At 39.6% G+C, this 22,990-nt stretch overlaps 1 protein-coding gene across 4 annotated transcripts in view; it reads right to left on the bottom strand.

Annotated features, from left to right (window-relative positions):
- Positions 1-22,990, bottom strand: part of PSD3 (pleckstrin and Sec7 domain containing 3) — a 542,217-nt gene that overhangs the window by 349,594 nt on the left and 169,633 nt on the right. Inside the window, exon 1 of one of the 4 annotated variants that reach the window (XM_081809808.1) lies at positions 6,807-7,002. The exons of the other annotated variants lie outside the window; for them this stretch is intronic. Coding sequence (XP_081665934.1) covers positions 6,807-6,827 — 21 coding nt within the window. The 5' untranslated portion in view covers positions 6,828-7,002. Of the gene's footprint in view, positions 1-6,806; positions 7,003-22,990 lie in introns of those variants that run through there. 4 annotated transcript variants of the gene reach the window in all.

Below are 22,990 nucleotides of genomic sequence, written 5' to 3'. Positions count from 1 at the left end.
ACACACAACACACGCACACTTCACACAGAGCCTGGCACATAGTAAATACAGAATACATGTTATTCCTTCTCCTCTTCCTATCCCCACGTTTTTGTATTGTTATGCCTTGATTTCATTGTTTTCACCACAAGTTACAAAACTCAAAAACTGGAATCTATTTCAACAGAGGCCCAACCAGGAGAATTCTCTCATGATTTCACACATGCTACACTCAAGGCTATTCTTGTACGCCTACCTGGAGAAATCCTGGAGCCTGAAAACAGGGCTGTCCACCTCCCAGACTTGTCACTAAAAAGTATTTGGGGAAAAAGAGTAAGACTTTTTTCCCTCCATTCCATTGTCTGTGTTCTCGATCTCTAAGGATGGTGCGGAAGCACCTCTACTAATGAGTAGTTTTAAAACCAGGCCCATTCCTTGTGAACATCTATGCTATTCAGGCGTCTTTCCTAGTCGGCTTCATCTACACTAAAAATCCATTGGGCCTCCAGGACAGCTTTAAGGGGTCCCAGGAAAGACCTTAGCCACTTAGATATTGGGCATGACCCACCCTGATACTCACTGCAATGGTAGGCAGATCAAAGGGGACTTGAAATTATGACCTATCCACAACTTGCAACAAAAAAGTCAACTGCAGTGTTCTCACCATCTCCATAAGTTCTCAAGCACCTAATTATTAATATAATAGAAGACTCTCAGCAAGACACTCAAGTTTTTCCATTTTATCAAAGGTTTTTCCTTTTCATCATTTTCAGTGATTTTACCTCCACTTTCATTTCCATTAAAATCCCATGCTTCCATACACTCTCACTGCTTTTGTAAATATGTGCAAAACTAAAAACAAAGCCTCGTTGGTGAACACATCATAAGCAACCAGATGGTCACATGGGAAATGACTGCCCAGGATAGCCAATGCTATCTGTTAGCGCATTTTTGCCCTAGAGCTGTGTTATCCAACATAATAGCCACTAGCCACATGAGGCTATTTAAATTCACCTAAATAAATAAAATTTAAAATTCAGTTCCTAAATCTCACTAGCCACATTCCAACTGCTCTCAGTAGGTACATGAGGTTACTGACTACCATACTGGACAGCACAGATATAGAATATTGCCATCATAGCAAAAAATTCCATTTAACAATACTGATATGACAGAAACTTCACTGATTCTACAAAAGTTTGTAAGTTCAGAGTTCTTAGGTACATTATCAGTATTTACAGATTGTGAGGTCTGACTCTCAGAAGTACCCAAATGCCTCTGAATGTTCTTGGCAGGTTTTCTTAGTGGTCAGTGGACAAGCTTTTTTAGGGCCTAACATAGAATTTAGCACACGGTAAGTACTTAACATCTGCTGAATGAATGAATAGCATATTAATGTCTGTACTTCAGGTTCTGCCTTAATTTACTTATAGATATTAGTTCATGGAAAGCAATGGGATTTTTTCTGGCACAGGGAATTTTTATAGGAAGAAATAAGCATCAGCAGGTGGGGCAGGCAGCTCACGGACCCTTTGAAGCCACTAGAAATAAAAGCTGAAAATAAACACCTGCCCAGAGCAAACTCTGATGTTCAAATGAAAAACTTCAGCCCCAAGGAACTATCTTCCTTCTTTAAACACTCCGACTTGTAGCTTTTAGAGACATGAAGGAAAGATCAGGGTAGTAAGATGCTATGAAAGATCACACAGCCTGCTGTCATTTCTCAGTATCTTCCTAATATAATTTTGTTAGAAAATATTATTAATCACATAGGCAGCAATCATTTAACTGCACTGTATATGTCACTCACTGTTACCCCTAGATTTCCCTTTCCCCCAGTGTCCTCTGAGTGAATCTATACTGTGCCTATCAAATAACTTCTTGGAAAGGATTACCAAAAAAAAAATCAAAATTCAGAAAAGGGTGTAAGTTTTCATATACCGAGAAAAGCAGTTCCAGTGGCCCTTAACCAATAATCTCCTCAAGTTGAAACAAAAGAAGCTACAGCTTCTTCTATTTACATGTTTCTACTCGCCTTGTCCACAGACCACAGAAAGCCATAGAAAGAACCAAGCTACTCCATTTCTATAATTCACTTTTTCTTAGCACAAGTCTGGGAACAGAAGGTAAGAGAAAAGGGAGCAGTTGCTGCTTGATCTTTTTATTAATGCCCTCAGCTCATTCTCCTCCTCCTCCTCATTGTTTCAGGCTCCTTTTCTCAACAACCGAAGTCCCAGCTCACGGGAAGAAAAAAACAGCCTTCTCTGTGTCAACACCCGCAATTATAAAAAAAAAAGTCTAGATTACTTCTATGAGGTGACGTAATTATAAGTTAAAATAGGTGAGCCTTACATTCAATTTCAAATTGTAAATCTGCTTTATTTTGAATTCCAATGAATTGCTTATAACTATACAGAACTCCTTACATAATCCATTTAGTGATCCCTTTAGACACTAAGAGTGTTTTTGAAAGAAAATTACACAATTTCCATCTCTTGAGCCAAACTACAATCCTGGTCCTACCACTTAAGCCAACACATATATAAAATAATGGCTGTTGATTAGTCATCCCATTTCAGGTTCTAAGACATACAGAATCTAAATATGAGAGCCAAAAAGTTCAGTTTCTGCAACAGGCAATGCTAACTTTGAGGACATAAAAACAGAACAGTAGTTAAGAAAATTGGACTGTTGAATTTAAACCTCATTCTGCCACTTGTTAGCTGTGTTACTTAACCTCTCCAGACTTCAGAATGGAGATAATGACAGTGCTGACCTCATGGGGTTGTCATGGGGACTAGAGGAGGTAATCTGTCAAAGCACACAGTGAATCTCAATCAGTATTAGCTATGATGGTAACAATGCATCTCCTGAAAACTTAAATTAGCTTTTCTAAAATGCTTAAAATAAGCATTTTCCAGAAGTTGGGACTTAAGATGAAATTTAAAGGAAAATGCTGCTGCTCAGACAACCCACATAAAAATACTGTTAAGAAAAGAGCCTCGGGCTCAGGTCAAAATGCTTATTTTTCCACTCACCGTAAGTCCCTAACTCCAAGGATAAACTTGAAAACCATCCATCAACATGTACAATTATTCTGACTCATATCACTGATTTGTGGCCAAGGAAAAGGGAGTTTCATACTACATGGCTGTTCAAAGTTAAGCAAGCCCCAAGAAATGAGTGGCGGGCCCTAGTCAGGGCCTGGCACTCACATGGAAGTAGGGGCGAGGGGGTGACTCCCTCACACCACAAGTATGCTCAAGAGAAAAAATGTTTCACCACCTCTGTGTCCTGGATTGTCAACAAAGTCCCTGCCGATTAGGCACCAACTGGGCCCCAGTTTGTTGACCTTCTGGGCCCAGTGAAAAACAAGGACTGCAGGGACATGTGCTATTTTTATATAAATAAGATAGCATAAGCAAAGATTCATTACGGTTATGAGTTACACCTTATTTTCAAAGGAGGCATGGAAATCTGGTGATCTGGATTTAAGAATAGCTTGTTGGGCGTCTGGGTGGCTCAGTTGGTTGAGCGACTGCCTTCGGCTCAGGTCATGACCCTGGAGTCCCAGGATCGAGTCCCTCATCGGGCTCCCGGCTCGGCGGGGAGTCTGCTTCTCCCTCTGACCCTCCCCCCTCTCATGTTCTCTCTCTATCTCATTCTCTCTCAAATAAATAAATAAAATCTTAAAAAAAAAAAAAGAATAGCTTGTTAACTATATGCTGCAAGCTGTGTTTTTTCCTCCACTGTAAACTGCAGCAGTGATCCACCCTGCCACTGCACTGTAGCCACTGCAACGAACACTAATCTGCAGCGTGTATTTGAGAAATGTCTTTGGAAGATGGTCTTGTAGCTCTGGAACACAGGGAAAGTACAAAGGGACACACTCTCAAAATGTCCCCACTAAAATTCCTTCCAGCACGCCTCTGAGTCTGCAATATCACAAACAACACAAACTGTCCTGACACGGACACTCTGAACAAATGCTCTGGAGAAATTCATCTGGATCCTGTACTCCTCTAACATAAGGTTAGGCTGGTTTAACTGTAAAAGAATTCAGAAAGAACTAAAAGGCAGTATTCAAGATAAATCACCTCCACTCTCAGCAAAGGGAAACTAAGGACTTCTGTGTTTGGCCCAGACTACAGGGGAAGAATCCCTAACTGTTGAGAACCCACAAAACAACAGTGATTTAAGGCTAGACTAGATCCGCAGCCTTCTGGGAGCCTGACTCATATCCTGAGGTAAGTGGACTTTGGTCACCTACTGATCGCCAGATTATTTTTCACAGACTGCCTAAACTTCAATGTCTGAATTCATTTCTAAAAATTGGAAAGGATCACCATCCATTACTCACCTCCTAATCCAACCCAAGCCCAAAGAAATGCTCTTTTCATAACTGCCATATGACAAGATACCTCTGGTAAACCTCAAACAAACCAATCTGGAGGCCAAAGCGCATATACATTTTAATGTTCACATGGTTTTTGCCTCAGATTAACCATGACTGAGATTAACCCATTACCACAATAGCATGTTAGTTTATGAATAAGGCAGGACAGATGACTCCACAATTTCTAAAGGAAAAAAAAATCACCTCTGAAAGTAGTAATGCCTTGGACATGTTGTTGTTTTTAATGTAATGTCAGACTAAATCCCATTCATATTTTCCACCAGGATTAGCAAACAAATAAATAAATACCAAGTTTTTAGAAAGTGAATAGAGCCATTTATGGAAAGTATCTCTGAATTTTCCTTTTTCAATGAACTTTCTGTCTTATTTTATTTTTATTTCCAAATTCCCAAGATTTACTAGCCTAAAAGGATTTCCAAGGTATCCCATTTTTTTTATCCCATCCCATTTTTTAACTGCTACTATTTAATTAAAAGCAAAATTGAACCTCTTAAGTACAACGTACATAGTAAAGTATGCATTATTCTTTGTTCACAAACGAAGAGTGTCAGCAAAATTTTTTTAAAACTAACACAAATTGAGATTTGCAAATCAAGCTTCTTATGCTTGCATTTTTAAAAATAACATTCAACTGTGGAATTTCACCTTTAAATAAGGTGTTATTTTAGCTTTGCAGCTTTAATCGCTCTCCCACTTTCAATGGCCAGGATAGCATAAGAGCGATGATCCGTTCACAAACACAAACTGAGATAGTCAGAATGTGAAGTGAAGACTACATCACTAAATAAGTAATGCATATACATGTTTAAGCATGTTACCATAAAATGCTAGATGGCTCTGAGGAAGCATCTACCCAATCCCCTCAACCTACAAAGGAAGAAATTTTAGCTAGAGGTTAAAATGATTTGCCCAAGACAACAGCAAAAACTCAGTGACAAAACCTACAAGCCAAGTGTTCCACCCAAGTGCTTTCCATGGTACCACTCTGCTCCTTTTTGTACAAAAAGCATATGTTAATAAAGTATCTGGCAAGACGAATCATATATTTGTGATATGATCTGTGAATGGATATAAGAAAGTTGTTAGAAAGACATGCATCAAGCCACTAAAAATTGGTTGGGAAGGTGTTAATTTATTCTGTATTGTTTTGCTGGTTCTGTTGAGCATGTTGCATTTTCAAGTGAAGAGGAATTTAATGACTTAAAAAAAAAAATCTCTTGATTTGTAAATACTCTAAGAAAGGATGGTAAAGCATTTCTTGGAATAGGATAGAAAGTGCATTTCTCTTCCTTCAGCAGGGAACATCCTTTCCCTCCCACACAAAAAAACAGCCAAACCCTCCCCACTTCAAGGTCCAGCTCAACAGCTAGCTCCTCTCAGAGGACTTCCAAGCCCTTAGGTCAGAAGCTCTCCTCCCTCTGGGTTCCTCCATGTAACCTATGCAGAAGTCTCTCCTACTAGAAAGCAGCTCCTTGACAGCTGAAATTCTGTCTTACTTGGCTACTGGGCTTTGCAAAATCCTTTGTATATATGGAACTATAGTTAATGAAACAAAGCATTTGTTCTCAGAATCCCACTTGGTGTAATTTTCAAGATCTGCCTTTTCCCTACACCAACACCTGGACCCACTGAAGAGTTACTCTGGTGTGGAAATCCTGCATCCCACTGTCAGGCAAACCAGTTTCTATAAAATAAAATCGTAATGCCCTTTACATCTTCTGCCTACTGGGTGTTTAACATACCCTCGAGGGGACCGGTAAAACTAAACATTTATTATTTAAGTCAAGGACAACATTCTAAACCCACGTTCTCTAAGTGTTAACCCGGATTTTTTTTAAATCTCAGAACATCATTTGCTAGAATTTACAGCTGAAAACAGCAGATAAAAGTTAAATGCATGTAAAACAGAATGAAACGTCTTTAAAAGCTACTGAGAATATTAGACCAAATAATCTTCCCCTGTTTGCTCGCTCAATGCAAATTTGTTTTGGGGTTTTTTGTTGTTTTTTCTTTCTGAAAGGGAAACGTGATAGCCCCTAAATACAAGAGCTGACTTGGGCAGAGTAAAAACTGGCACATTAAGTCCTCTTTAATGCTTGCCTTCTTTCGATCATTAAGCAAGTACGAGTACTCAGGCTTTTTTTCCAAGGCAGGTTTTCAAAGCGGAGGGTTGAATTAAAACCCCTAAACCTTAACACCGCAAAGTTGACCCTTCTGGGCTCCTAACACACACAAAGGAAGCGCAAAAAGGAAAACAGTTACCAGAATCTGACATCAGGGCACAAACACAAGTGGCCCAGGGACCCAAGGGGACTAAGGAGCGACAAAGCAAATCACATCCCCGATCGGAGGGTAAGCAACGCGACCGACCCCACACGCCCTTCAGCCCCCGGCGGTTCTCGTGCCTCACCGCGGCATTTCTTCCTTCCATCTTCCATCGCCCGCGCCGAAACTGTCGCCGGGCGCTCCCGGGCCAGGTAGCCTCGGGCGCGACTGCAGGCGGGCGGCCGGCACCGCGCGCTCTTTGTTGGGCTCGCGGGACTGGCGAGTGGCGGCGGACCAGCAGCCCCGCGGTGGCGGCGGCGGTGCGCACCCTGGCGGAGGCTGCCGAGGCCGTTCGCCCGCCCGCCCCCGAGGCCCCCTGAGAAGGTCCGAGAGCAGTCTGCGGCTGGAGGCGGTGGGCGGGGCAGGCGCCCGGGGGGCGGGGAGGGGCGGGAGAGCGGGAAGGAATAACTTCCCGAGGGTGGGTGAGGGTGGGAGAGGGTGGGAGGGGGCGGGAGGGGGGGCGGTGCCCCAAGGGCGAGCGGGGGCGGTGCCCTGGGCCCTCAGCAGTCGCTAGGTGCCACGGGCTCGCCCTCCGCCCGGCCTCCAGCCGGAGTGCGGAACTGTGCCTGTTGCTTTGTCTTCTTCCCTGCCAGTTTTCCCACCCTGAGGAAAGTGAGAGGCGCTTTCCAGGGTGTTTCCTCTCTGGAAGGGCCGGGTGAAGGATCGGCGAGGAGGAAGAGCGCCGGGGCGCGCGCCGGCGGGGACACGCGCCTACGCGCCTCCCCTAGGGTCCTGGGCGGCAGGCGTGCCGAGGGGAGGTGCCTCAGGTCGGGGTTGTGGTTGGTTTGCCTCTGCGGGGGCTCCTAGGGCCACTAGTCGCCGCCGGAGTTCCGGCGACCTGCCCACCCGCCGCGCCATCTGAGGTCCATTCCCCTGGGGAGGGTCTTGCCTGGGAAGACAGGCGCTCACTCCACCCGGCAGTCTAGTCTCCGGACTATCCCACACTGAATGTGCCTGCAAGGGGGTAGCTCACTTTAAAAACTGCCTTTTCAGTCGAAAGTGCCAAAGTCCCGTGCTCTTTTTCCTCTTGCCCTCTGTGGTGTGCGGCAAAGGCAGGACCTGAAAAGGCGCCCTCGTCTGGCGAAGGGAGAGGGCGATCTAAAAACCACCCCGTGGAAGGTCTATTGCAAGTCAAGGGCGCTTCACTCGTGCCAGGTCTACCTAGAGGTAGAAGTCCATGGGGCCAACTGCATGGTGCTTATAGGATGTTTGTGTTACGGTTTTATGTCACGAAGACTAGTCTTACCTCTTGTAATCGCAAGAAGGTGCCTAAATAAAGGAAAGTGGCTAAAAAAACGTTTGACCTAGCATTAAAATCTTCTCTGCTTATCTGGAAGTTTGCAGTGGGGAAGAGGGTGGGCGAGGTCCCCTGTTCCTGTTATTCAGCCCTAGGTACCCCAGCGGGACACCTCCTGTTGCCGCTGAGTCTCTCTCCAGCCCACCCTGTTGGATATACCCCAAGAGGGCAGACCCAAGGCCAACTCTCTTGCACGCGATCCACACCTGGTCCACAAGAAACACTCACATGTCCCTGGCTTCACTAATTCTGGAACTGCAGGCTAATCCCAACCACACAGCAGGAGCTCTCTGGCCCTGCCCCCAAAGTATGGTCAACAGTCTCCCACACTGATTTTCCTGGGAAGCCACAGTCTCCATTAGTTTTTTGGGACATGAGTTAGGCCACCATTCTCAGCATTTTCCAGCTACAGGGAACAATTTCAAATATCTCCAAGGGGCCCCTTAAAGTACCTTCACTAGGCTTAGAATTAGAGAGTAGCACCCCCTACCTCCCCCTAATGAGGAGTAGAGTTAGGCTCCCACTGACCTCATACTCTTCTTTTTTTTTTTTAAAGATTTTATTTATTTATTTGAGACAGAGAGAATGAGATAGAGAGAGCATGAGAGGGAGGAGGGTCAGAGGGAGAAGCAGACTCCCTGCCGAGCAAGGAGCCCGATGCGGGACTCGATCCCGGGACTCCAGGATCATGACCTGAGCCGAAGGCAGTCGCTTAACCGACTGAGCCACCCAGGCGCCCCATACTCTTCTTTTTATAGATTTGATCTGACTGTAGGACCCAATATTGTGGAACAGGGTCTCAGGACCGTTTCCTTAAAAATCTGCACATGGGGTTGAGGTTTGTCTCACATTCACTTTCATATCCTTTGATATCTATTGCACTGACACCTCAGTTGAACCTGAGGCAGAGCCTTATTCTACCATCCTCTTATGCTTCTTAGCTTGAAAGAGTCTTAGCACTTTATTTTCTCACTGTAAATATGTGTGCACATATATTTACACGGACATTTACATGGACATTTAAGTATGCACGTTATTCATTGTACCTCCGGATACAGACATAATCATTTTCATTGTAGATTCATTGAAGGTGATGATTCTGAAAGATTTGGTACACTTGTGGACAGATATCACTGGAAAAGATCCTATATCTACATCTAGCCCAATACACCATAACCACATTGTGCATATTGAGACACTTCGTATTACTTATTCCTCATTCCTCATACATATCCTGTCCAATTTGAGAACTAGCCACATGTAGCCATTTAAATTTAAATGAATTAAAGTTAAATTAAAATTCAGTTTTTAGCCATATTTCAAATGTGGCTAATGACTCCTATATTTAGACAATGCAGACAGAACATAGCCATCCTCATAAGAGTTTTGTTGACAGCCCTGCCTCACACAGGGTTTGGCACATAGGTGCACTGAATAAATGACAAATGAAAGTTCGGTCCAAGAATACCATACGATTGCACTGATTTATTTTTCTGAGAAGATAAAGCTTTTTAGTGCAATACTATGTACCAACTCAACAGTTTTTTTTTTTAAGATTTTATTTATTTATTTGACAGAGAGAGTGAAATAGCAAGAGCAGGAACACAAGCAGGGGGAGTGGGAGAGGGAGAAGCAGGCTTCCTGCTGAACAGGGAGCCTGATGTGGGGCTTGATCCCAGAACCCTGAAATCATGACCTGAACAGAAGGCAGACCCTTAACGACTGAGCCACCCAAGCACCCCTACCAACTCAACAATTAAAAACAACCAAACCTTTACATAGCTACAGCTGCTTTTCTATTTCACACTTGAAAACCTATCTGCTTCCTCCTACTTCGACAGAAAATGCTTTACCATCAGAATAATTGCTGAAAATGTTTGGGAAAAAGTCCCTATTTCCCTCAAAAAACAAATCACTTTTTTCAGAATCATTCAACAAATGAAAAGGAATTGTTTCAAAAGCAGTATTTGTATTGAAGGGGGATTCCATACAAAGCATTTCTTTGCTGAAAAAGCATTTCATTATAATATCTTTTACAGAGTAGAAATGACCTATGGAAATTACCAATGCTGTGTGCGTTCAAATTGTAAAAGTAACCAAGCATTTCTCCAAGAAGAAAGCATAACATAGTAACAGGCTGCTCTACAGTCAGTGATGAGAGGAGACAATGAAGATGACCCCAGGGACCTCTGGAATATTGAACAAGAATCAGACGACAGTATCTCAGCTCACTCATTGTCTAACCATGGGATGGGACCTTCTTATCCTTAGGCCCTCATTTCCTTTTCTATGACTGGGAGAGATTGTCCTTCCCACTTGAAAAATTGCAGCATTTGGGGATTTAAAGAGCTTTCAATTAAAAATATTCTTTATTTTCATGATCCTCAGTCTTTCTGGCAAGTCTTTAAGTGACAATGGCAAACCCCAGGAGCTGAATGCTCTGAATTGTGACCCCAAGAAACCCAGGGCAGACAGCACTTTCCAGAGGGTACAGACCACACCTTATTCATTCATTCACTCACTCATTCATTCATTCATTCATTCATTTACTTACTTTTTGTCTCCACTGCAGAACATATTGCCTAGCACAGAGGAAGTACTCAACAAATGTTCACTGAATGAATAAATGAATGAAAGAATTCTCTCTTCTTGTTTTGGGAAGGAGAACATGTTTAAGAATTCCTTGGATTTCATTGACTCCATAGAGAGTAATGTTGGTAAGCACTATCAACAAAGTAAGTGAGAGAACTTTGAATAGAACTCTTATCACAAAATACATGCATTATGAACTCTTACATTTGAAAATTTCTGTAAATTTAAATGTTTCTGAAAGGAGAGAAATCTATCAGTTTTCTATTTCCCATTAAACACTCTCATTCTAGACACACCTGCTGAATTACTTGCAAGAAGTGACACGTTCCTGAGGCTTAATTCTGACAGAGTGGCTCTTTCTGAGTCACTTCGCCTCTAAGATCTGTGAGACCAGATATTTTGGTCTATTGGTTCATATAAATCCAGTCAGGAACTCTGGAGGAAAGGGTGTTTTCCCTTTAATACCTCTCTTTATTGAGGTACAATTTACATACAGTAAAAGTCAACAATTTTAAGTATTATGATATTGTGATTTATAAGAAATATGTATTTCATCTTTGTCCTTGTTCCTGGCACAGAGGCTCCTAAAACCCTCAAAATTTCCTAAGTGACTAGAGCATTAAAATGTCTTTTGTTTTGGGGCACCTGGGTGGCTCAGTTAGTTAAGCCTCTGTCTTGGCTCAGGTCATGATCCCAGGGTCCTGGGATGGAGCCCCACATCGGGCTCCCTGCCCCATGGGGAGTCTGCTTCTCCCTCTGTCCCTCCCCCATCTCATGCTCTGTCTCTCGCTCCTCTCAAATAAATAAAATCTTTTTTAAAAAGTCTTTTGTTTTGTTAATGAGGTAACTTTTGGACCTCACCTGAAGATGGGACTTGTTGCTTGTTGCCAGGAGAACCAACCTTGTGACTATAAGGTTGGAAATTTCAGTACCAACTCCTGACCTCTAGGAAGGGGAGAGGGGCTGAAGGTTGAATTGTTGCCCAGAACTAATGATTTAATCAATTGCGCCTAGGTAATGAAGCCTCCATAAAAACCAAAAAGCACAGGTTCGGAGAACTTCCAGGTTGGTGAACACTTGGAGATTCTGGGAGAGTGGCTCACACTGAAAGGACATGGAGGTTCTGTGCCCTTTCCCCATTCTTTGCCCTTTGCATCTCTTCCATCTGGCTGTCACTCAGTTATATCCTTTAATAATAAACTGGTAATCTAGTAAGTAAGCTATCTCTCTGATTTATGTGAGCTTCTCTAGCAAATAACTGAACCTGAGGTGGAAGCCGTGGGAACCTTCAATCTACAGCAGGTTGGTCAGAAGCCCAAATGGCAACCTGGACTTACGGTTTCTGAAGGGAAGGGGGCGGTATTGCCATTAGTCCCTTAAGGCCTGAGCCCTTAACGTATGGGATATGATGCTGTCTCCAGGTAGACAGTGTCAGAATTGAGTTGAATTGTAGGATACCCAGCTGGTATGGAAGAATTGCTTGGTGATATGGGGGAAAAACTCACACATGTTGGAACTGGTGATCAGAATTGTTAAGTATACAATTCAGTGAGTTCTGGCAAATGTATAGAGTTGTGTAAATCACTACTACAATCAAGATATTTTGCCTCCCCACCCTCCCACAGCCAAAGTTCCCAAGCCTCTTTGCAGTCAATCCCTCCCTCCAAACCCTGGATACTAGCAACTACTGACCTGCTTTTCTGTTTTGCCCTTCTAGAATTCCACATAAATGGAATCATAAAATAAGAAATTTTTTGTTGTCTACCTTCTTTCACATAGCATAATGCTTTTAAGATTCATGCATGTTTTTCTTTTTTTTTTCTTCTTAAGTAGGATGCCCAATGTGGGGCTCAAACTCATGACCCTGAGATCAAGAGTCAGATGCTCTGCCACTGAGTTAGCCAGTTGCCCATCATGCATGTTTTTATATGGGTCTGTAGTTTAATCCTCTTTATTGTTCGGTAGTGTTCCATTGCATGAATACGTAACTTGTTTCTCTACCAGTTGATGGACATTTGGGTTGTGTCCAGTTTTTGGCTATTATAAAGAAAATGTGTTAATATATATGTTCAAGTATTTTTGTGTTTGTATGTTCTTTCTTGGATAAATACCCAGATATGGTATTGCTGCTCATGTGGTGTATGTATATTTAACTTTATTTTTAAAAAAAATACCAAATAGTTTTCCAAATTGGCCATATTATTTTACATTCCCATTTGTAAGGTATGAGAGTCCCAATATTCTACATTGTTGCCAACATTTGGTATTATCAGTTTTCTTTTTTTTCAATTTTGGCTTTGTGTATGTGTAGTTAGTTGGCTATCACTGTAGTTTGGCTGGCATGTCTTAATGATGAATACTATTGAGCATCCTTTTATGTGCTTATTTCCAATTTCTATGTCTTCTTTCCTAAAGTATCTGTTTAAAACTTTTGCCCATTTTTTAAAAATGGATTATTTTTGTCTTCTTATTATTGAATTGTAAGAATTCTTGTATATTCTGGATACAAATTCTGTGTCAGATACGTATTTTGTAAATATTTTCTTCCTGCCTCTGTCTTGCCTTTTCAATTTCTTAAATTTCTTTGAAGAACAGAAGTTTTTAATTTAAATGAAGTCTGGTCTACCACTTTTTTCTCTTATGATTTATGTTTTTAGTGCCCTATCTAAGAAATCTTTGCCTAACATCATGTCACAAAGTTTTCCCCTATGTTTGTTTCCAGAAGTTTTATGGTTTTAATTCTTATGTTTACATCATGACTTAATTTTTATATATGGCATAAGTTAAGGGTCTTCCCATATGGATATCCAGTTGTTCTAATACCATTCTTTTTTTTTTTTTTTAAGATTTATTTATTTATTTGAAAGAGAGACACAGCGAGAGAGGGAACACAAGCAGGGGGAGCATGAGAGGGAGAAGCAGGCTTCCGCCAATCAGGGAGCTCGATGCAGGGCTCCATCCCAGGACCCTGAGATCATGACCTGAGCCAAAGGCAGATGCTTAACGACTGAGCCACCCAGGTGCCCCTGTTCTAATATCATTCTTAAAAAGATTGTTTTGAGATGGGGTTGTGTAAGTATTTAAACTTTGTTTCAACTTTGTTCTTCCTTTTCAAAATTGTTTTGCCTCCTCTACATCTTTTGTATTTCCATATAAATTTGTGAAAATCAACTTGTCAATTTCTTTTAAAATGCCTACTAGGATTTTGATTGGGATTGCACAGAATCTATAGGTCAATTTGGAGAGAATTGAAAATCTCAACAGCACTTAGTCTTATGAAACATGAAGATGTTATATATATATATATCCATTTATTAAGGTCTCCTTTGATTTCTTTCATCAGTGTTATGTAGTTTCTAGTGTATAGTATTTGCACATATTTTATTAACTTTATACCCAATTGTCACATGATTTTTCATGGTACGTAAATGTTATTATTTTCTTAATTATACTTTCAAATATTTTACTATTAATACAGAGAAACAAATTTTGTTTTTGTATATTGATCTTGTGTCCTGTGACCTTGCTAAACTCACGTATTCTACTAGCTTTTAAATAAATTCCTTATAATGTTCAACATAGCTGATCATGTCATTTGTGAATGAAGATAGTTTTATTTCTTGCTTAATGCACTAATCAGGAACTTTAGTACAATATTATATCAAATTGATAAGAATTCTTGCTTCATTTCTGATCTTAGGGGGAAGGCATTTGTTTTTCCCTACTAGGTATGATGTTAGCTACAAGTTTTTGGTAGATGATTTTTATCAGGTTGAGAAAGTCCCTTACTATTCCCAGTTTGCTGAGAGTTTTTTCTTTCTTTCTTTCTTTCTTTCTTTCTTTCTTTCTTTCTTTCTTTCTTTCTTTCTTTCTTTTCTTTTCTTTCTTTCTTTCTTTTTAAATCATGAATGGGTATTGAATTTTGTCAAATGCTTTTTTTGCATCTATTGAGATATTCATATGATTTTTCTTTCTAATGCTGTAATCTTGGAGAATTACATTGACTGATGTTCAAATGTTAAACCAACCCTACATTTGAGATAAACCTCATTTAATCACCATATATTACTGCATTAGTCTTCTAAAGCAGCCATAACAGAATACTATAGATGTTGTGGCTTAAACAATAAAAATGTATTTTCTCACAGTTCTGAAGTCCAAGATTAAGGTGTCAGTAGGGTTAGTTTCTAATGAGACCTCTCTTCTGGGCATGCAGATACCACCTTCTTGCTATATCCTCACATGGTCTTTCCTCTGTGTGTGCACACTCCTGGAGTCTCTTCCTCTCTTATCCAATAAGACTGGTGTCTTATTGGATTAGGTCCCCACACTTATGACCTCATTTAACCTTAAAGTCCCTCTCTCAGAATACAATCACATTGGGGTTAGGGCTTCAACTTAAGGTTTGGGGGGTACATAATTCAGTTCATAATAATTATACCTTTTATATGTTGCTGAATTGAATTTGCTAATTATTTATACTACCATTGCAGCTATGTTTATGAAGGATATTGGCCTGACATCTCCTTTCCTGTAATATATCTTTCTGATTTGAATATCAGAGTAATGCTGGCCTCATAAAAGAGTTGGGAAGTATTTTCTTCTCTCCTACTTTCTAAAAGAGTTAGTGTAGATCAGTATTATTTCTTCCTGAAGTGTTTGGTATAATTTACCTGTGATACCATCAGGACTTGGAGTTTTCTTGGAGAAAGTTTTTAATTACAAAGTTAATTTCTTAAAAAAAAACAACTTAGTCTTAATGATGAATACTATTGAGCATCCTTTTATGTGCTTATTTCCAATTTCTTAAGAAAAGTGTATATATATATATATACACATATAATTACATGTAATAATAACATACAAAATATGTATGGTTATCTATTTCAGGTTATCTAGTTCTTGAGTGAGCTCCTAAAGAACTTGTCCATTTCATCTACATTGTCAAAATTAATTGGAATAAAGTTTTTCATAGCATTTCCTTATTATCCTTTTAATGTCTCTATGATCTCTAGTCATGTTCTCACTTTCATTCTTGATATTGGTCATTTGTGTCTTCTCTCTATTTTTTTCTCATCAGTTTAGCTAGAGGCTTGTCAATTTTATTGACCTCAAAGAATCAACTTTATTTCATTTATAGTCTATATTATTTTTCTATTTTCTATTTTATTGATTTCTGTTTTTATTGTTTTGTGTCCATTTTTCTTCTTACTTTGGATTTAATTTGCTTTTCTTTTTCTAGCTTCTTAAGGTTGCAGCTTAGAGAGATCTTAAATTTAAGCCAACAACAAAGAAAATAAGATATATTACAAGCAAGTATAGACCGTACAAAGGTTAGGAGATGGGGCATCCAGGCAAAAATATGAAGCTAATATCTGACAGAGCATATCTCCAGATTCTGTAAATACTCCCCCAAAACATACACACACACACACACACACACACACACACACACACTCTCTCTCTCTCTCCAGAATAATGCACTTTCCCTACTCAGCATTTATCCTCTCTGGCCCCATATCAACTTAATTTCTAAAGTTTTACCACTCTTTCATTTCTGAAATACACAAATAGGAGAAATTCAACATGATAATTGTTACAACCTCTGAGGACCATCCTAACTTTGGTCATGGAAAATGTATAAGCTGTTTTCCCCATCAGGCTCCTCTTCTTCCACTCATTGCTAAATATGGCTCATTGCTATGGAATACTATGGCAGAAACAATCCCCTGTGTTTACCATCCATTTTAATTTTTTCCTAGGCATGTTAGGAAGACTACATTTCCTATCCCAAAGGTATCTAGGTGAGGCCATTTTACTAGTTCTGGTCAATGAAATGTCACCAGAAGAAATATATGACACTTCAAGGCCTGACATCCAAAATCTTCTTTATTCTCTTCCTTGTTTATCAGGAAGTTGCCAGTGCCTAAAGCAACCAGAACATTCACCAACATACATTCTGTGAAGTAAGTGATAAATAAACTTCTATTGTGTTAAGCTACTGAAATCTATGGGGTTTTTGATTAGAGCAAGAACGTGATTAATACCTAGCCCCAATACACATAATCAAATACCAAATAATAAGCATATTATTTTGAAAGCTGTAAGGGAATTCTGTTGTTGGAAGATATGTGAATCACGTATCCTCAAAACAGTTATCAGTTTAGTCACATTTGCCACACTACTTCTAGGAGTAAAATCACAGCAGGGAACAGGGTAGTATATAACAAATTTAAACTCATTCTAATATCTTCCCTGGTGAACTGATCTTTGTTGTTTGACACAATAAAGTCAAGAACAATCTGAAAAAGTACTAAACACATATGTAGGTGAAGGTATTCCCTGCCTCCCCGACAAATGATCTAAAAGCTCTCCAGTAAAGAGACTTAGGATGAAAGTTCATTAACCAAGTATATTAGATTCATCATAGTGTGGTTAAGTGCTACTTGTGAAGAAAATGGGTGACATTCTGATGACGGGTTTGTTTCTGTATGTTAACTAAATGGGGATGGAAAAATAAAACCATGAGCAAGGGACTCAACTTCATAGACAAAACTAAAAGGGACATTAGAGATTATTTAACCCAATCTCTTTATTTACAGATGAGGAAACCCTCCTATAGACTCTTGGGCTAGGTTGCAAGACAATTGTTTGAGTCAAGTCCTCATAACATTTTACTACAAAAATTTAATAATTGGATACATCCAATGATCTGCTCTATTTTAGAGATGATCACCTTCTGAGAGGAGTCTTTCCTGCCATTCAACATGACTTGGGAATAGGGTGCTCAGACCCCTGGACACCTGCTGGAAGGAGGGGACAAATGTAGGATGCCAACCTGAAACCAATGAGTCATATCTGGTCATTTTATTCCAATCACCATCTTCATTTATCAGATGAGTTACAAATAAAAATGCTTTGACCTTATAGAAAAGACATTAAGATTTGTAGAGCAATTTTTATCTTTTAAAAATCAACATTTTATCCTTTTACACTACCCCTAAACACACACACACACAAACCCATAAGTGAGTTATAGTTTATCTATCCCTTATATGTTAAATATAATATTTAGAAACAAAATTCAAAACCAATTTGACCTATTTTTTTAAAGGAGTTTTGTTTTGTTTTAAAGACTTTATTCACTTATTTGACAGAGAGAGACACAGTGAGAGAGGAACACAAGCAGGGGGAGTGGGAGAGGGAGAAGCAGGCTTCCCGCCAAGCAGGGAGCCCGATGCAGGGCCTGATCCCAGGACCCTGGGACCATGACCCGAGCCAAAGGCAGATGCCCAATGACTGAGCCACCCAGGTGCCCCTAATTTGACTTATTTTATAACTTGAGTTATACTGATTTGCTGTGGAACTTTTTTAGGTAATAAAATATTTCCAAAGAAAGTATTAGTAATTTGTAGCCGATGGATATTCAACATTAATATCAGAGTGTAGAACTCACCTCTTATTTTGTTGTGAATATAAGTTGAATATGCCCACATTTTTGCTGAAGAAATTCTGAGACTATAAACATTAAGAGAAGGGCTATTTTAATGTTTTAAAATTTGTCATTTGGTAAATATGTCACATAGATGTCATACACACACACACACACACACACACCCCCAAAACAACGGACATTTAACTTCAAATCCATTTTGTTCAGAAAAAAGACTTTTAATGTGATGTTTTAGTTATTCTTGGATATAAGATTGTTTTCTCCTTTAATTTTTTTCTCATTTGTGGTTTACTATGGAAAGTGCCCATACCAGACATACTAGTTTATGCTGCCTACGCAGTTATAGTGCTTCTAGTAAATGATTAATTCTACAATGGCTATCTATAAAAGGACATTTTTCTTTTCTCTTTTACTACCTATTTTGGCCTTCAAACTTTAATTTTTATTTTCTCTGAGAATAGTTTTTGTTGCACCATACACAAAAATAGACTCAAAATGGATAAAAGACCTAAATATGAGACAAGAATCCCTCAAAATCCTTGGAGAACACAGGCAACAACCTCTGTGACCTCAGCTGCAGCAACTTCTTGCTAGCCACGTCTCCAAAGGCAAGGGAAGCAAGGGCAAAAATGAACTATTGGGACGTCATCAAGATAAAAAGCTTTTGCACAGCAAAGGAAATAGTCAAAAAAACCAAAAGACAGCCAACAGAATGGGAGAAGACATTTGCAAATGTCATATCAGATAAAGGACTAGTATCCAAAATCTATAAAGAACTTACCAAACTCAACACCCAAAGAACAAATAATCCAATCAAGAAATGGGCAGAAGACATGAACAGACATTTCTCCAAAAAGACATACAAATGGCCAACAGATGCATGAAAAAAGCTCAACTTCACTTGGCATCAGGGAAATACAAATCAAAACCACAGTGAAATACCCCCTCACACCAGTCAGAATGGCTAAAATTAACAAGTCAGGAAACAACAGATGGTGAGGATGCAGAGAAAGGGGAACCCTCCTACACCGATGGTGGGAATGCAAGCTGGTGCAGCCACTCTGAAAACAGTATGGAGGTTCCTCAAAAAGTTGAAAATAGAACTACCCCATGACCCAGTAATTGCACTACTAGGGATTTACCCCCAAAATACAAATGTAGTGAAAAGAAGGGGCATGTGCACCCCAATGTTTATAGCAGCAATGTCCATAATAGCCAAACTATGGAAAGAGCCTAGATGTCCATCAACAGATGAATGGATAAAGAAGATGTGGTATATATATATATACACAGTGGAATACTACTCAGCCATCAAAAAAATGAATCTTGCCATTTGCTAGATGGAAATGGCTGGAACTACAGGGTATTATGCTAAGAGAAATAAGTCAATCAACGAAAGACAATTATCATATGATCTCACTCATATGTGGAATTTAAGAAACAAAACAGAGGATCATAGGGGAAGAGAGGAAAAAATAAAACAAGACGAAATCAGAGAGGGAGACAAGCCGTAAGAGACTCTTAATCATAGTAAACAAACAGAGTTGCTGGAGGGGAGGGGGGAAGGAGATGGGGTAACTGGGTGATGGACATTAAGGAGGGCATATGATGTAATGAGCACTGGGTATTATATAAGACTGATCAATCACTGACCTCTACCTCTGAAACTAATAATACATTATATGTTAATTAACTGAATTTAAATAAAAAAAAGAATAGTTTTTGTTGCATTTGAAGGATCTATGTAGATGTAAGGTTTAAAGGTAAAAGAACAGATTTTAAACCTCTCTTCTTTCTTTCTCTGCTTTGTGCTCTTTTCTTTCTGTTTCCATTCTCTTCCTGTACTGTTTATATCCAGCCTTTTACCCTTGCCTTGGTTACCTCCCCAAGATTCATTTTTTCATTTCCTTTTCCCTTGGCTCCGTCTCAGCCTCGCTTTAAGGTTCTTAGTCAGTTCACTGTTATTCCCAGCCTTTTGTCATAGTGACAGCCACACCTCCAGGAGTAGCAGTCTCATGAGTGTTTGGGACCGACCCAACATCATATCCCACAAACAAGCCCAAAATGTTATGGATTTCAGCAGCTCTGTGCAACTGGACCAGAGTTGTCATCACACAGTGTTGTTAGAGAGAACGAAATAAAAATGAGAAAAATGATGAGAAAGAAGCTCCCACTGTTTAAAGCCTAGATCAGTTCCCTGCTTGCTCACTGAGAGAAGAGTTAAACAGCAAGGTAAAGGTCAATATAAATATTTAGGGAAATGTGATTATAACAGAGAACATTCTGGATATTAAGAGAAGTAATTTGTAATTTTAGAACAGTGAGCCACAGACTTAGGGAAAGCAGTTGGAAAAAAAATCACCTTTTGAAAATGACTTAAGGGGTCTCAGAGGAAAACCCAGCAGAGACTAGATTGTCAAAATTATGGATTTTTTTTCCTCAAAATTAAGGCTATTTCAGGGCAAAAGTCTGAAAGAGAAAAGTTTGCTCCATATAATACCATTTAACCAGTAATACTATGTCACCAACATAGTCCCCCAAGCATTACATTATAGCAAGAATCCAGTGTAGAATAAAAGTAGAAATCCTTCCTCCTTCCCCTCCCAAAAAATCATATGGACCCAAGAATCATCTATTTCAACCTCACCCTCAAAGCAGGAAGCCCTTATACGAGATTTTTAACAGGTGGCCATTCAGTTTATCCCGCATTACTTCTGGTTACAGAGAAGTGAGTCATTGCCTCACAAAGCAACCCATTCCATTTTTAACAACCTTCCACTAATGAAGTGCTAACACTCATGCACTACTTCCTATATAGTAGGCATAGGCCTGAGCGCGTTCTCAGTGCATTAATTTGGTAATCCCCACATGACCCCATGCAACAGGTCTGTGGCTTAGAGTAGGTAGCCTGACCTATGGAAGGGGCAGAGTCTGGGGCAGAGACTTTAAGCACAGTCTGACTCCAGAGCATTTGCCATAACCACTATGCCGTGACACCTCAGATCACACTTCCCTGTAGCTTCCACCGTGCACTCTGGTCCGGACCCCAGAGGACAAACCATCAGTCCAATTCCTCTTCTCCTCCAATAACCATTCAGACACTTGAAGATGGTGACTGTGTCATCTTCTCACCTTCCCTCCATAACTCCTCTTTTCACTGTTAATTTAACAGCAGATTTTTTGTAGCCTCTGTCATTCTGATGACCCTCTTCTCAGGTTGGGTACCCAGGAAGAAACGTAACAGATAAGATATAAACAGAGTAATAATTATAGATGAAATTTTCATTTTTAGCTATCAGACTCAGTTAAAGAAAAAATTCTATGTGTAACAAACATAAAAATTATCTTTATAAATATTTGCTATTGCATGTATTTATGTGTACTTGCAAATCTTTTCATTACTAACGTAATAACATAATTGTGATTCTAAACACATTATAGTGCTACATAATAATGATTTATTGCCCAAACTGAATTATGTTTCAGGAGCTAAGAACAGATTTGATGGAGGCAACTATTTCTGTGTATCTCTATTTACTACCATGGCAACTAATTAAAATAGGTTTGTTTAATTAGTTAGTTGTTGGTAAAACACTATGAAGATGAAAACTGCTATTAATAAATGCACAGTGTTTAGTATCGATGCTAGTGTTATTATCATAAATGGTAAAGTGTTAATGGTCAGAATAGACCAGTTCATCCATCCATCTTTCTTTCTTTCTTCTTTCTTCTTTCTTTCTTCCTTCCTTCCTTTCTTTCTCTTTCTTTTTCTTTCTTTCTTTCTTTCTTTCTTTCTTTCTTTCTCTTTCTTTCTTCTTTCTTTCTTCTTTCTTTCTTTCTTTCTTTCTTTCTTTCTTTCTTTCTTTCTTTCTTTCTTTCTTTCTTTCTTTCTTTCTTTCTTTCTTTCTTTCTTCCTTTCTTCTTTTAAAGTAGGCTCCACACCCAATGTGGGACTTGAGCTCAGGACCCTGAGATCAAGAATCAGATGCCTGACTGAGCCAGCCAGGCATCCTGACCAGTTCATTTTTCATTAACAGTCATAATTTCATTGTTGAATTAAGAAGAAGAATTTTTTAAACTTCTTTTCTTTTCTTTGTTGTTGTTGTTTTTAACAAATTGTCCAGTCTCTCTTTTATACTTCTCTTGGCCAAATCTTAACCAACTCACATTACACACTCAGGCAGAAGAGAAAACACACAGAGATAACCAAAGTTTCCTGATGAAAAAGGAGTATCTTCTGATGGTGGATGTAATGTTCAAATAACCACTGTTGAGTCTTTTAGTTTCCTAAAGCTGAACAAAGGATATGGAGATTGCCAGGAGTATAGAGCTGGAAGAATTACCACACCATCTACCTAGAACTATTTCCAGAAATGGCACAAGGGGTTATTTGTGGGGGAGGTTTAGATTCCCCCAATTCTTGTTAACCTCCCCTAAGTCCCCCCAATGCTTATGCAATTAAGGTAAAAACAGCCACTTGCCAGGAAGATGCAGATCCATGACAAGCCTACAGCTTTCCCCTTTAAGTAGATTGACCCCTAGCTGTGTCCTAGGTTGAAATTCTGGAGCTGCCACGGCCTACCCACCTCTTGCCATGACCTCTTGAGTCGCCAGGGAGATCTTATAGCTGAGCTATTATCATGGAACTTAAAAGTGGGAACACCCACCAGAGCATTTTAACCAGCTCTCTGAATTCTAATAGGTAAGGTAATTTACAAATGAGGAAACACAAAGTTCAGATTAGCTGAACTCAGAGAGTAGTGGGTTGAACTGGGCTGGGTTGGACTATATCTGGACTGTGGTGGCATTATGCATCTGGAGTTGGAAATCTTATCCACAGGTAGAGTGAGAATATCTTTTTTTTTTTATAATTTTTTTTTTATTCTTATGTTAATCCCCATACATTACATCATTAGTTCTAGATGAA

The sequence above is a fragment of the Leptonychotes weddellii genome, chromosome 2 (genome assembly GCF_054177405.1).
Source record: "Leptonychotes weddellii isolate Sample4059 chromosome 2, ASM5417740v2, whole genome shotgun sequence".
In the NCBI taxonomy this organism is placed as follows: Eukaryota; Metazoa; Chordata; class Mammalia; order Carnivora; family Phocidae; genus Leptonychotes; species Leptonychotes weddellii.
This window is presented reverse-complemented; position numbering and strand designations above follow the sequence as displayed.